Below are 14811 nucleotides of genomic sequence, written 5' to 3'. Positions count from 1 at the left end.
CGCTTTGTCTGTCTGGCTGGCGTCTGTCACTCTCTGGAAACAGATGTTCCTTCTGGCTGCCATCGACTCTAACATGCCTCCAAGGAGGCATCGGCAAATCATGGGGTTATCCTCACTCGAGTACATGATCATGCTGCTGCTGCACTGCCTTCTGGCCTTTGCCATCAGCCAGGATGCTCAAATCTACAATTGTGGCAGCTGGGCTCCATTAAAACCAGGCCCAGCCTCTCTACATCCCAATCCCAATCTGGTAAACCTTCCAGAAGTTTACTTATAGGCCGTGTTGCTTCAAAATACCAGCGGACTGCCAGCCACAACTTTGAGTAGAGCCGAGGATGGAAATGGTCCAGAAAACTCAGCCCTTTGTGTCTTTAGCTCTTCTCGGGGGAGGTGAAGGTGATGAAATGCCCCCCACTGTTGCGATTTGTTTTATCTCTTTCCATCTAGTTTTCCTTGAGGTATCAGCGTTCCTACTTTGTCATTGCACTAGTGGTTCTTTCAGATGTTGCCATAATCTATTTTCCAACTTTTAGGCTTCTTTTTTCCCTTAAAGTTTCACTCTGCTATCTCTGTATGTTTTTTTTTCACTTTCTCACTGTTTTTCTTTTGGTTCCCTTATCTTTCATCCTTTCACGTTCTCTCAGTAATTACAGTTAGGGACCAGCCAGAGGACACGCTTCAGGAATTCAGAGCTTCTGCATTTCCAATTTGTTTTAGCAAAGCAGCTCTCTGGGGATGCCCTTCAACAAGGCTGAAAGCAAGACCTTTATGTGAGCAGATTACAAACAGGCAAAGCTCTCTCTGCACTCCATGGTAATATAATGTGTATTAGGATTGGGAAGGCAGAGTGTTCTCCTGCGCTAAGATGGCAGTATATTTAAAATAGATTTTAAATGGAATTGAAAGGCTTTAAAATACTTCATTTTTTTGCTGTTATCAAGTCACCTTTCACAGAGCTGATACTTTCAACAGCTACAAGGTGAATGGAACAGGTAGAGGAAAATGGTTGTCATCAGCCTTCTTGGTAGAACCTGACCATATCCTGTTACCTGCTTAATTTTGGAGTTGACAAAAATCAATAACCTGACTTAAACTGCACTTCTGCTCTGATCTTAACTTGAAGTTGTATCAGGAGGGTAGGGTGGAAGTGAGTGACATACCCCCTCGACATCAGCAGTGAGGCTTGGCGATTTTAACTCCCAAGGTTGATCTGTACAGGCCTGGTCAGTTTCTTACCCAGAATGCAGCAGGAAGTGGCAGGTAACAGCCAGAGAAAAGTGGGATGCTGAGCAGCAGGAAAATCAGTGAAGTTGAGGATAGGAACAGTTTTGATGGCCTCATCAGTGGAAAGGGCTGCAGCCCAGTGCAAAGGAGGCCTCAGTTTTCCTTCTGGGGCCCGGAGGAGTACTCTTTCACCGCTTGGCCCCACAATTAAGGTAGAAAAATGTTTTGTAATATTGGCCTTCTTTGGCCTCTTTTTGTGCCCAGAATGTTCTTCGCTCTATATTTCACTATACTTCCTCAGTCAGGCCACTGGTTTAAGTAACAGTCAGGTCCCGATGACATTATCAGAGCTCAGTCTGCGTGTTTAACAAAAGACCGTGCTGGTTTCAGATTGGCATCTTTCCTGTCTGCCCAGAAGAGCAGGTTAAAATTCAGGACCACAGGGAGCAAGTGGGACAACTGTGGGGACATCCACCAACTCATTTTAACTGTCTGGACAGCCAGTTTCAGCAGTTCAAATTGATTCTTTAAAGACGAGAGGGACATCAAAACAATTCCAATAAAGCTCATGCTGGATACATTTGAAGAACATGGATCTCATTATTCCACTGCTTGTGGTTGCATCTGTGACCTGAGTGGGAAGTGGCCTATTGTCTGACACAGGAAAATCATTCATTTAAAACTTTCAAACCTTGCGACATTTAGATCCTGTTTGTAGAATAAATTGTTCCAGAAATCAACAAAATTGTTGAAACACAAGTTTTGACAATAAACAGCAGAGTTTTGTTTTTGGATCAGTGTCATCTGGTTGAACTCATTCGCAAGCACAGCTGATGGTCAATGTAAAGTAACTTGCTGCACAAAAAACAGCATTCTGACTAAAATGTGAGGAAAAGAGGGAGATCTCCCTTTCACTGTGCCTGCAGAATCAACATTGTCCTTCTTACACTGCATATGCTCAGACTATGAGACCTGCCTTTAGTTATCAGAATTAACCTGTGGGCGGCACGGTGGCACAGTTGTTAGCACTGCTGCCTCACAGCGCCAGGGACCCGAGTTCGATTCCCGGCTTGGGTCACTGTCTGTGTGGGGTTTGCACGTCCTCCCCGTGTCTGCGTGGGTTTCCTCTCGGTGCTCCGGTTTCCTCCCACAGACTGAAAGACATGCTGGTTAGATGCAATGACCCGAACAGGCGCCAGAATGTGGTGACTAGGGGAATTTCATAGTAACTTCATTGCAGTGTTAATGTAAGCCTCACTTGTGACTAATAAATAAACTTTAACTTTAATCTGACGTTTACCAATAAAAACATTATGAAGGTATTAGAATGCATAAACAACAATTCTATTGAGTTATTGGGAAAGATGTGGGGCGTTTTTTTAAACTTTGCTTACAAACTTAGTTTTACCATTAAAATTTTCAGTTCCTTTTTTTGCATGAAGCTGTTCGAGTAATTTGATTGATTTATCAACAAACCATGACAACTAATTGTTTATATCGATGTAATGATAAATGTTGAACCAAAACTCAAAATAACTGCAAATAAGATTTGCAAACAGGACATGGACTATTTCTTTTAGGGTTTGGAATAATGTACAGACCAAATAAGCCTGTTAATCGAGTGGCCAGCAGGGTCCATAGCTGAGACAAGTTGCAATGAAGAAGAGGTTAAAGTAAACCAAGGTAAGGGGCTGCCAAGCTTGGCATACTGCTACCACCTGGCAAAAACCAGGCAGGTGGCAGTTAAAAGGCCCCAAGTTACTTAGGAGATAGAAAGCTACTGGATGCTGCTGATTGAGAATTTACTCAGCCCCTGAACATACAACTAAGGTGTTCACACATCCCCGGAGCTACTAAGGTCCTTCCTTAAATATGTAGATACCCTGACTTCTCTTTTAATGTAAGCCTGAGCAGGGAAGCCATTACAGCTTTCCCAAACAGGTGAAGGGTAATCTGGATGTGCCAGGGAGAAGAACAGGCGTATAAAGTATTACACTTTCCTTTGTGGGGTCATGAGATACAGTAGTACTGATCTAGAAAGTTTAGTCCTCTCTTGCCCTGGACATCCCCTTTCTCCCCTTTCCTATCACAAGACCTACCTTAGCTGAATGCAGGTGGGTGGTGAAAGGTAACCTAGTTTTTCATGGGCCAGCCCAATCAACTCCCATCCATTCCTGGCAGGATGTGGTAGCACAACACAATAATACTGGGAGCTAAAATATTTTAGCCCCCTTTTCTGCTGCATTGAGTGAAATTCCACCGTCCATGCAGGCTGAAGCCACTCGGAGTTAAAATCAGAGGTTCTGTGGAGAATTTTAACTGCTAAGAATGACTGGATAGTTAAATAGGTGACTTGCAAATCACAGCTGCAATCTGGCTCCAATATGCCCACTTCTGAGTTTAATAGAATCAGATTTGCAATCTGGCTCCTCGCTGAAGTCACCACCTGAATCAGTGAAAGTGGATGAGTATTTATCAAATCGGGCATGCTTCCCACAATCCCCTCAAACAAAGCTACTTCCTTGTCCACAGATGGCTTCCCCCATTGTTCGATCCAATCTACCCACCCCATGATCCAATGCAATTCCCACCTCTGTGACGTCTTCTGACCCTCAATCTACAAGCTTTCCCAATCTTCAATCCATGATGCCCCACACCTTCCATCATCCATTTTCCTCACAGCATCCATATCCACTCTTCCCTGCTATCTTCCACCACAGTCCCTCTCCCAATCCTCTCCACCTCCACTCTACAGTAGGTCATCCCAATTGCCAGCTTTTCAAACTGGGTGGTAGTCAGCCAGGCAACAGAGGACCAAAATAAATGAGATCCTGCTGTTGAATTCAACAGGTCCTCTGCGTTATTCATATTTCCAGATTTTTTTGGACACTGCAACCTCCCACCATGCCAACAGTTTTACTTACTTATAAGTATCAGGGTCAATGTTTTAGAGTAGGAAAATGTAAAGAATCTTTATTTTAACACAGTGTATACATCAGATGAGTACTAATAGTGAACATGATTTGTAAGGCACAGTTTCAGTCGCAGTGAAATCATATACCTCAAAATGTTTGTGTACAATTGGTTTATCAGGAGTTTGCTGTGAACATCACTGCAGGAGTTCCTCAGGGTAGTGTCCTCAGCCCAGCCATTTTCAGCTTTTTCATCAATGATATTCCCCCCCCCATCCTGAGGTCAGAAGTGAGGATGTTCACTTATGATTGCACAATGTTCAGTACCATTTGGACTCCCCTGACACAGAAGCAGTCCACGGCCATATGCGGGAAGATCTGGACAACATTTAGTATTGGGCTGATAAATGGCAATTTAAGATTTGTGCCAGACAAATGCCAAGCAATAACCACCTCCAACAAGAGCGAATCTAATCATCTCCCCTTGATATTCGGTGGTATTGCCATTACTGAGTTCCCACACTAGCAACATCGTTGGGGTTACCATGACCAGAATTGTAACTGGACAAGCCATATAAATACATAGAACATAGAAAAGCTACAGCACAAACAGGCCCTTCGGCCCACAAGTTGCGCCGAACATGTCCCTACCTACTAGGCTTACCTATAACCCTCTATCTTACTAACTTCCATGAACTTATCCAAAAGTCTCTTAAAAGGCCCTATCGAATCCGCCTCCCCCACCACTACCGGCAGCCAATTCCACGCACCCACCACCCTCTGAGTGAAAAACTTACCCCTAACATCTCCTCTGTACCTACTCCCCAGCACCCTAAACCTGTGACCTCTTGTGGCAACCATTTCAGCCCTGGGTAAAAGCCTCTGAGAATCCACTCTATCAATACCCCTCAAAATATCTCAAAATACTGTGACTACAAGAGCAGGTCAGAGGCTGGGAAAACTTTGAAGAGTAACTCACCTCCTGACTCTGATGGGGGCAGCTCCAATAACATTCAAGAAGTTCAACGCCATCCAGGACAAAGCTGTCCTCTCAATCAGCGCCCCATCCACCACCCTAGACATTCACTTCCTACACCACTGATGCAGAGTGGCAGCAGTACATTTTATCTACAAGGTGCCTGCGACTTAACAAGGCACCTTTAACAGCATCTTCCACCTAAATGGCCTCTACCACCTAAAACGACAAGAGCAGAAAATGCATGGAACACTACCACCTGCAATTCCCCTCCTAGCTGCACACCATCCAAATGTGGAACAGTATAGGCATTCTTTCATTGTTGCTGAGTCAAAATCCTCCCTTCCTAAGGGCACTGTGGGTGCTATACCAAATGGATTGCAGCGATTCATCACGATCCTCTGAAGAGCAATCAGGGATGGGCGATGAATGCTAACCTAGCCAGCGACACGAAAATCCCATGAGAATTTTTAAGAATCTGCAATGAGATACCAAAATGCACATAATATAGAACAATCATGTGAGCTGTGAATTGACTGCCTAAATCCTCAACCATGTGCTAAAAATTAAAAGTGTTAACTGAATGCTTCAGCAAAGAAACATTTTCTGAAAGAGTAATTAAAAATTGAATTTACCTCGAGCGTAATTTCAGTCACATTACTTTTGATTTATATGGAAACAGTTCTCACTCGTACATACTGTAAAATTAAATCCAAAAGATGCTGCAAATATAGCATCCCACAGATTAAACTAAGTGACCATTAAGTGATGTAATGTGCTTTGAACACAGCCTGTCTCCTTGCCATGACTGGAGCTCTTCACTTTCACAGATCAAAGCCTTCCCAGCATATCAGCTAAGATGAGTAAGCTCTCCCCATTGTACGCTCACCTTGACCCTAATGAATTGACAGCAGATCAGGGAACAGGTGTGCTAGATCTAAATCCAAAAGTGGGGTTAAAAAGTTCTTAATTTTTAAAAATATCTCAGTTAATTAACCAACAGATCCAAAGGATCACCGACTTGCCTTCAATCCTGCCCCATTGAAACATGGTAAAGAGCAGGAGAGTGATGGGATCACAACCCGACATCAACATATGCTGATTTCACTCCCCACCCACACCAAAACCTGCCCTCCCTTGACTATATTAAAAAAGAGCCAACTGTTGCTACACTGGGCTGCACTGAGTCAAGGAATATGTATGGATAGCAGAGGAATTGACTTCAATGTATTGGCATCAGCCTCTGCTGAGATCCACAATGACTTTCTTCTGTGTTTACCCGTTAACAATCCCTTCTGGTGCTACAGCATTACTTTGTTAAGTCTCCAACTCAACTATGTTAGTTATCCAATCATCTACAACAGATAAGGTTATGAGGTGAGGAAACAAAGAGTAATGGAAAACAATTACAACATGTGATGTCTCAAATTACTCGTAAGCTGTCGCTCAGAAAATTATTTTCTGCAAGAAAGCTGCCCAATTTGTATTTGAATTAATAGTTATTAGCTGTTTCCTGGGAAAAAGGATAGTTATGGGAATAGCAACATTTTTATTTGTTCATTTCCCAAAACAATGGTCAACTAGAAAAACTGTAAATATGATGTCAATTAGGCAGGGTGTGATGAGTAGAACACTCACATGATGTAAACTGTTACTTAATGAAGCTCGTTGACAACTGGATCTTAAATTACAGGTCATGAAATCGAGAACAAGCCACTAAATCATATATTTTTTCCAGGTTGGATTTTCTCTATGTTTGGCATTCTGGGGTTTGCGAAGTGTAATGAAAATCTAACACCTATCAATGGACACCAATGAACCAGCTCCACAGCAACACCGCAACATGGGCAGCGTCAGCAGGCATTGTAGCTCCCAAAGTGCTTGGGCACAGTGTGAAATGTGACATGGTTCTTCAGTCTACACAAATTATCAGAAAAGAACTGATTTTACAATGTAATAGTGGAAAACAAATGCATTTTTGCAAATAACTGTAGTAGGAAAAAATAATTTAACATTTTAAAATCATAAATTGATACGAGTAATTTGTAGTATTTTGCACATAGAGGATGTTGCAATATATGTTGAGTATAAATTTTCTTGATACTTAATTCAACTGTACTAAAATTTACAAAATTTGAACCTAAGAGTTCACACTAACTCAGACTCTCATTTTAAATCACAAAGGACAATGGCAGAGAACAGCACTATACTACTACCTCTATGGATTCTGTGCCTTCTGCACAGTGCTTCATAATAATGTTGATTTGCACAGGACATACATCATAGAAATCATAGAAACCCTACAGTGCAGAAGGAGGCCATTCAGCCCATCGAGTCTGCACCGACCACAATCCCACCCAGGCCCTACCCCCACATATTTACCCGCTAATCCCTCTAACCTATGCATCTCAGGACTCTAAGGGGCAATTTTTAACCTGGCCAATCAACCTAACCCGCACATCTTTGGACTGTGGGAGGAAACTGGAGCACCCGGAGGAAACCCACGCAGACACGAAGAGAATGTGCAAACTCCACACAGACAGTGACCCGAGCCGGGAATCGAACCCGGGACCCTGGAGCTGTGAAGCAGCAGTGCTAACCACTGTGCTACCGTGCCGCCCATCATAAATTGCTGTTTGTTATCTCCATTTTGGTCTAAAAAAGATCAAATGAAGAGTTTTGTTATGTACACCATGCAATCATTTCAAAAACAATTTGGAGGTCTGCATAAGATTAGCAAATACTGAAGGTAGCCTGAAATTTGATTGGTACATTACGACCTTAAAATAAAGATCCATAACTGTTAAAATTTAATGCAAATTAATATTTCATGAATCTCTGCAGCAACATGATTACATTTGAACCTCAGTCTTGGAGATCTACTTGTGTGCCATTTTTGTGTCATGTCCCACAAGATTGGGTGGTCCTTTTTGAGAAGCCAGTAAATCAGTAGAACTACTGATGAAATGAGTAGTTGATGTGCTTCCAATTCACTGTGAAATGTTGGTTCCCGCATAATGGAAAACAAATGCATTTTTGCAAATAACTGTAGTAGGAAAATAATTTAACATTTTAAAATCATAAATTGATACGAGTAATTTGTAGTATTTTGCACATGGAGGTTGTTGCAATATATGTTGAGTATAAATTTTCTTGATACTTAATTCAACTGTACTAAAATTTACAAAATTTGAACCTAAGAGTTCACACTAACTCAGACTCTCATTTTAATTCCATATTTAACTCTTGCTTTCACCTGCCTCTGTAAAACCTGAGGCAAACTATTTATGATTCACAGACACATAGAAAATAGGAGTATGCGTAGGCTATTCGGCCCTTCAAGCTTGCTTTGCAATTCATTGTGATTATCCAACTCAATGGTCTGACCCTGCCTTTCCCCCATGATCTTTGATGCCCTTTGCCCCAAGTGCTATATCTAACTTGTTCTTGAAAATATATCATGTTTTGGCATCAACTGCTTTCTGCAGTCGTGAATTCCAGAGGCTTACCACTCTCTGGGTGAAAAATTTCGCCTCATCTCAATCCTAAAAGGTTAACCCCATATCCTTAGACTATGACCCCTGGTTCTGCACATCCCCACCATCAGGAACATCCTTCCTGCATTTACCTTGTCTAGTTCTGTTAGAATTTTATAGATTTCTATGTGATCCCCCATCCCCCCCCCGCCCCATTTATTCTTCTCAACTCCAGCAAATATAATCCTAACTGACTTGATCTCTCCTCATATGTCAGCCCCACCATCCCAGGAATCAGTCTGGTAAATGTTCTCTGCATCTCTCTGGGGCAAGAACATCTTTCCTCAGATAAGGAGACCAACGCTGCACACAATATTCCAGCTGTGGCTTCACCAAGGCCCTGTATAATTGCATCAAGACATCCTGCTCCTGTACTCGAATCCTCTCGCTATGAAGGCCAACGTACCATTTTCCTTATTTACTGCCTGCTGCATCTGCATGCTTATCTTCATCAACTGGTGAATGAGAACATCCAGGTCTTGTTGCACATTCCTCTCTCTTAATTTATAGCCATTCAGATAATAATTGGTCTTCCTGTTCTTGCTAGCAAAGTGGATAACATCACATTTATTCATATTATACTGCACCTGCCATGCATTTGCCCACTCATTCAACTTATCCAAATCACACTGAGGTATCTTTGCATCCTCCTCATAGTAACTTTCCCACCCAGCTTTGTGTTGTCTGCAAATTTGGCGATATTACATTTAGTTCCTTCATCTAAATCATTAATTGTTGCAGTTTACCCATGCGCTCTTTGAATGTTTGCCATTGCCTATCTATCGCCATCCCTTTAAGTAATGTTTCCTGTTGTGGGATCATTTCAGACACTAAGTAATACCTAAACTTCAGCTAATATAAAGATTCACAAAGCCAGTGTCCCGGTTAAAGACATATCTTTATTTGACCAATGATCGATGGGAGGGGTTAGCATTGGGCAATCCAATGCCTCTCTAGAAGAGAAGACCTTGAGCATTCCAATATCACTCTGAAGTTACAATGTATCGGACAGATCAATTATACATTTCTCAAGTTTTACTTTTCCTGCCCTTCGGGTAGTTATGAACCAGTTATTATTAGTACAAATCAATCTTTGTTAACAGTTGTCACATACCTTAGCCAATTGCATTCTACCCTCGTACATCATGGGATTTCATTGGTCCGTCGAATCTGGATGTTTCTTCCCCCTGTCGCTTAGCAACCCCAGATGCTTAGCTACAAAGGTCAAAGTTACTGTTCCCACCAATTCTCATTCACACCAATGGCTGAACCAGACAGCTGTCATTCTCACCTATGAGAAGAACTATCTTGTCAGGACAACAGCCCTATTCATAAAATGGCTTTGGGAATATTGTTCGTAACTTTTGCTGATAAAACTATGCACATATAGTTTCATTGTTCCTAAGAATGTGGTTTGTCTGCTAAGTCTTCATCCTATGATGCCTCACAGCAGCCTGCCTTTGGCTAAAGTATACAATTACTTTAAAAATACAGCTGAAATACATTTTAAAATCCAAAATACATATTTAAATCAGAAATTCTGGTTCAAATCTCATACTTATTTAAATCTCTTACTGTGTTCGCACCATCTTCATGCAGACAGTTCCACTGTTAGACTGTGAGTCTGACCTGAGGTCGTTTCACTTATTGTTAGTAGTTTTATTAGTGACTTAAATCCCTGATTATATGAAATTTCTCCAACCTACTATGAATTTCTCCAACATTTCCCAATCCATAATAGCCAGCCGACGCCTCATACCATCGTAGTCTCCTCTATTAAGATTCAGGAACCTCGTCTCAGAATCAACTACGTCATTATCTATCTTGATGAAGAATTCTATCAAATTATGGTAGAATCATCCCCAAGGGATCTTGTACAACTAGATTGTCAATTATTCCTTTCTCGTTAAACAATACCCAGTCGAGGGTGGCCTATTCTCTAGTTGGTTCCTCTGTTCTCTGGTTGGTTCCCCATCTCTACACCCTCGAGAAGAAGATGCTTCCTTTGTATCTAAGGAATGATACCCCTTTAAACATCATTTTACTTCTTACGTGCTGATTCAACACCTTGCTATTTACTTTTATGGTAGCTGCCAACGTGTTTTCACAGTCCCTCGGCCTTCCCAGTTTCCATTACAACTTCCCTTTATACTTTTTGTAGTTTATCTCTGCATCATCCTTCCGATATTTATCAAATGCTTTGTTTTAAATTACATTGCATCCTGACCTTTCAGTATGTATCAATGGGATCTTGGTGCTCCCATTTACTCCTAGTCAGCAAACACTTAATTTAGACACAGTCAGAATATGTTTTCATCATCTGCCACATATTTAAATATCCCCACTGTTTGATCAGCTTTTTCTCTCACCAGTTAATCTGGCTGAGATTTCATTCATATCATTGACAAGATCTAATCTCTAACCCAACACTTCCTTCTACAACTGCTTTCTCTTTTTATCATTGTGAATTTCGTTCGGTTTTGGTCACTATTGGCTTAGTTTTCTCCCAGATTCAGGTCACTTACTTGTCCTACCTTTTTACTCAAAACCAGTATGCCTCCCCACAGCCATCATGTGACAATGGCAGATTTTAAATCCACTATAAAATTTTACCCCGGACTTTGCTGAGAAAATCTGCACCATTTAGACTCAAAATCGTATTGTCAACTTCCATCTTTCCTTTTCCGACATGCAACATTCTAAGTAAGGAAACCCTAAGAATGCCTTTGAATTTTCCTCACACTGTTTGTCTTATCCCAGTTTACCTGTAGTTTGTTAAAACTCTCCTTCCCCCTCCCCCCATCCCAGGGGAAGGGGCTGCACTTACCTGTGCCAGGTTCAAGGGGGGGGGGGAGGAGGGGGGGGGGGAGGAGGGGGGGGGGGGGGGAGGAGGGGGGGGGAGTGTTGGGCACGTTAAAGCAGAGAAGTCTGCTAATGATATTACATTATATTTCAATGGAGTTTCCATTCTTGCATGGTGGGAACCCCATTATGTCACTGGGGTGGGGGGGAATGACCGCACTGCGAATCTTGTTTTTATGCTTTTTTTGAAATTTTGCTCTCCATCGCCATTTACGCACAAGGCACATGGGTGCAAAATCCCAGCCACTGTCTTGCATATTGCCTCCACCCTCTGCCCAGCTTTAATCCGATCTTTTTTCCCTGCCTCGCCAAGTTAAACCTAAAATCTGTTCTTTTAAATAAAGTCCCCTTCACTCAATGTGAATTAACTCAAATTAACCTCCTGGAGCAAGGCACCCATTGATGATTCTTTGGTCCTTAACCCTGCACAAGCCTTGCTTCCTCAAACAAGAGATCTGTCATCGCCAGGACTGTGATTTGAGATTAACCCAGAAGTAAATCTTGTCTTCTGCCTGACATAGCAGCATCATTTGTTGGTCTTCTCTCCCAAATCTCTCTGGCTGACTCTAAGGCCAGGATTTTATGACCCCATCGTGGCCGGACCTGCCTTCGGATATTCGGCGGCCCAGTCAAAAATCCATTGCCTTCTGGCAGGGCTGGAAAATCCTGCTCTGAAAGTCTGTACACTGCATTCTTGCGTCCAGGTATTAAAGCTTGGACCTCATTTTTACTAAATTTTGACCTGGACCTTTGTCTCCATGGCAACGAGGTCACATTGACCTGTCTCTGGGCAGATTTTGAAGGAAGTCATGTCCTCAGCTGTTCTATTTTACCTGAATTAAATAATACATTTTAAAGCATAGCCGCCTTATAAGTCCAGCGTTCATAACAAGAGAATCACAGGTTGATCAACAATGAACGCTCCTTCCATGACTGGAACCATCTTTAATCCATCCAGTACAGCAGGAGAGTTCTCTGGCTCCTTTTGCTCATATAGGGAGGATGGAGACACATCCATACCCATCAGACACAAGAATCCTCCCGGGTTTCAACTGAGAATTCAGTGTTGGAGCTCTGCTAATTCCAAATAAAGCTGTTGGACTTTAACCTGGCGTTGTGAGACTTCTTACTGTGCCCAAGACTGTGACTCAATTCTGTGCATTCTAACTCTGGGATATGAATGCTATCACAAAGCGAAAGGCTTGCTCCTAATGTAGCTTTTTAAAAGAAAAAATCCCAAGGCATCGAAGATATAATTTGAAGTAATGACCCTGATTTTTGGATTGAAAACAGTTCTTTCGAAGCTAACAACACAGTTTTGAGCATATATGGTACAGGTTTTCTCCAGACAAAATTTGGAGTGAAAACTCCCACCACTCAGGGCCCTATTTTACCATTTTGATTCTAAGTGCTGGGCGGACTTGAAACTGGGAGTGTTTCAGATCTGACTTTTAGACCCGTTCTCAGGTGACCCCATATGCACTCTGCCTGAAAAAATAGCAGTGATTCTGAAACACGCTGCAGAAGCCTGTGGGCGAGGCTTAACACAACTGAAATGCTGCAGCTCCCATCGGCGCCTCCAACTGCGCATGCACAGAAAAAAAATAGAAAAACGCTCCCCTGCCACAATGTTCCCGGGCCCAATAATGCCTCCCCCTGGCCCCCACAGACATAGCCTCACCCCCACAACATTACTGACCCCCTTATCCCCCCACACCCAGCTATCCAGACCAATCGCGGCCCCTCCCACCTCCCCCCCCCCCAACCAATCACATGCAGTGTGGCAGCGGACCCACCCTCCTCCCCCCCCCCCCCCACCGATCACACCCAGAGTGCTAGCAGAACCCCCCTTTCCTCTCCTACCGATCACACACAGAGTGGCAGCAGACCCTCCCTTACCCCCCCCCGCCCCTGCCCCCCACCCCTCCACCAAAGAGCCATCCGACCCGCCTCCCTCCCACCCCCACCAGAGAGCATCTGACCCACCTCCCCCCGCCCCCACCACCACCAATCTGAGTCAGAGAGCCGCCGGAAGCTTGGAACTTGCCTCCTCAGAAGCTGGAGCGCCTGAATTGGAGCTTTGCGGACCATGTCTATTTCGCACTGAAACTAGGCGGTGGTAAAGTGTTGGTAAGGTTGTGCGTGCAGCCCATTAAGTAGTCCCGTTTCGGAAGCGGTCCCAACGGCATCCATTTTTGGCCCTTGGTAAAGGGGGAACGGGCGCAGAGGCGGACGCGGATCGCATACTCATCTCACACCCGATTTTACCAAGTTTTCGTGCCCGAAAACGGGTGCAACTTGATGATAAAATTGGGCCCTCAGTTTGAGGTTGAGGGATTTGCACATAGTTTCTACAAGCAAGCTAATAATCAAAAGCTGTCCTATTAAAAAAAAACATTACATATGTCAGACCAATAATTGAACATGGTCTGGCAACATATGAATTCATCTGGCGGAGAAAGGAAGGGAGTTGTTGGCCAAGGTGGAATGATTCGGCAGATCTTTAAAAATGACAGGGGACCCTGGATTCAGAGGTGCTGGCCCTATTTCCTGGAAATCTAATTTTGGCAGCGGGGAAGGAGCAGGGCATTCATCACAAAGGAGCGAAACATGAGTCTGGTGTGCCATTTGGAATAAGTGTTGAGTTCAAACAGACCTCATTTTTGTTGCTCCAAATGCCTTGAGCCACAGTATGGAAACCACAGTTTTATGGGCGAGGCAAAATGTTGTGAAGGACAGATTTGAAATCTGTTTCAGTGTCATGATCTGAAGTAATTTAAATCCCCGGTCCTTTAAAAGTGATTATAAAAAATCACCTGCAGCTTTCACTTAGAATAGAAGAAATAGGTAACTGTTGTTGAAGTGTATTGATTGATAGGCTGAGAAAAAAACCATTAGCCATCATTTTATTTTGCAATTTCAATTTGCTCTGTTGTTTACATTTCTCAAGATTTGTTATTATATCTGAGACCAATACAAATGTCCGGCTGAGTTTCAAAAGACCCAGAACCATTTAATTCAGCAGTGGACTGAATAGACATTCTGATAGTTTTACAAGGTTATGCAAGAATTAGCTGTCATTGATTATATGGGCGATCTTGAACCCACTCCCGCCATCTATGAGAATGGCAGCAGAAGCATTCCAGGCAGTGGCCTGGTAATGCCCCTTGGCACTGCTTGGCACAGGTTGGCACTGCCAGGTTGGCACCATGCCCATGTCAAGTGGCAAACCCCAGTGGAAGCCTCATGGGGAGAGGGGGGGTGGGGGAAGAGTCCAATGATCGGGGAGGGGGTTGTTAAT

The 14811-nt window shown here is 43.1% G+C and overlaps 1 protein-coding gene across 2 annotated transcripts in view; it reads left to right on the top strand.

Moving 5' to 3' along the window:
• The window catches only part of agmo (alkylglycerol monooxygenase), a 331096-nt gene extending 323170 nt beyond the window's left edge, over positions 1-7926 (top strand). For both annotated transcript variants that reach the window (XM_078238398.1, XM_078238391.1), the window contains one exon: positions 6851-7926. Coding sequence is in view for 1 of the 2 variants with exons in the window: in XM_078238391.1 (XP_078094517.1) it covers positions 6851-6907 (57 nt within the window). In the remaining variant the exon portion in view is untranslated. The remainder of the gene's footprint in view (positions 1-6850) is intronic.
• The last annotated feature ends 6885 nt before the right edge of the window (positions 7927-14811 follow it).

Source organism: Mustelus asterias, chromosome 2, assembly GCF_964213995.1.
Source record: "Mustelus asterias chromosome 2, sMusAst1.hap1.1, whole genome shotgun sequence".
Classification (NCBI taxonomy): domain Eukaryota; kingdom Metazoa; phylum Chordata; class Chondrichthyes; order Carcharhiniformes; family Triakidae; genus Mustelus; species Mustelus asterias.
The sequence above is the reverse complement of the archived record's forward strand: the minus strand, read 5'-3'. Positions and strand labels throughout refer to the sequence as shown.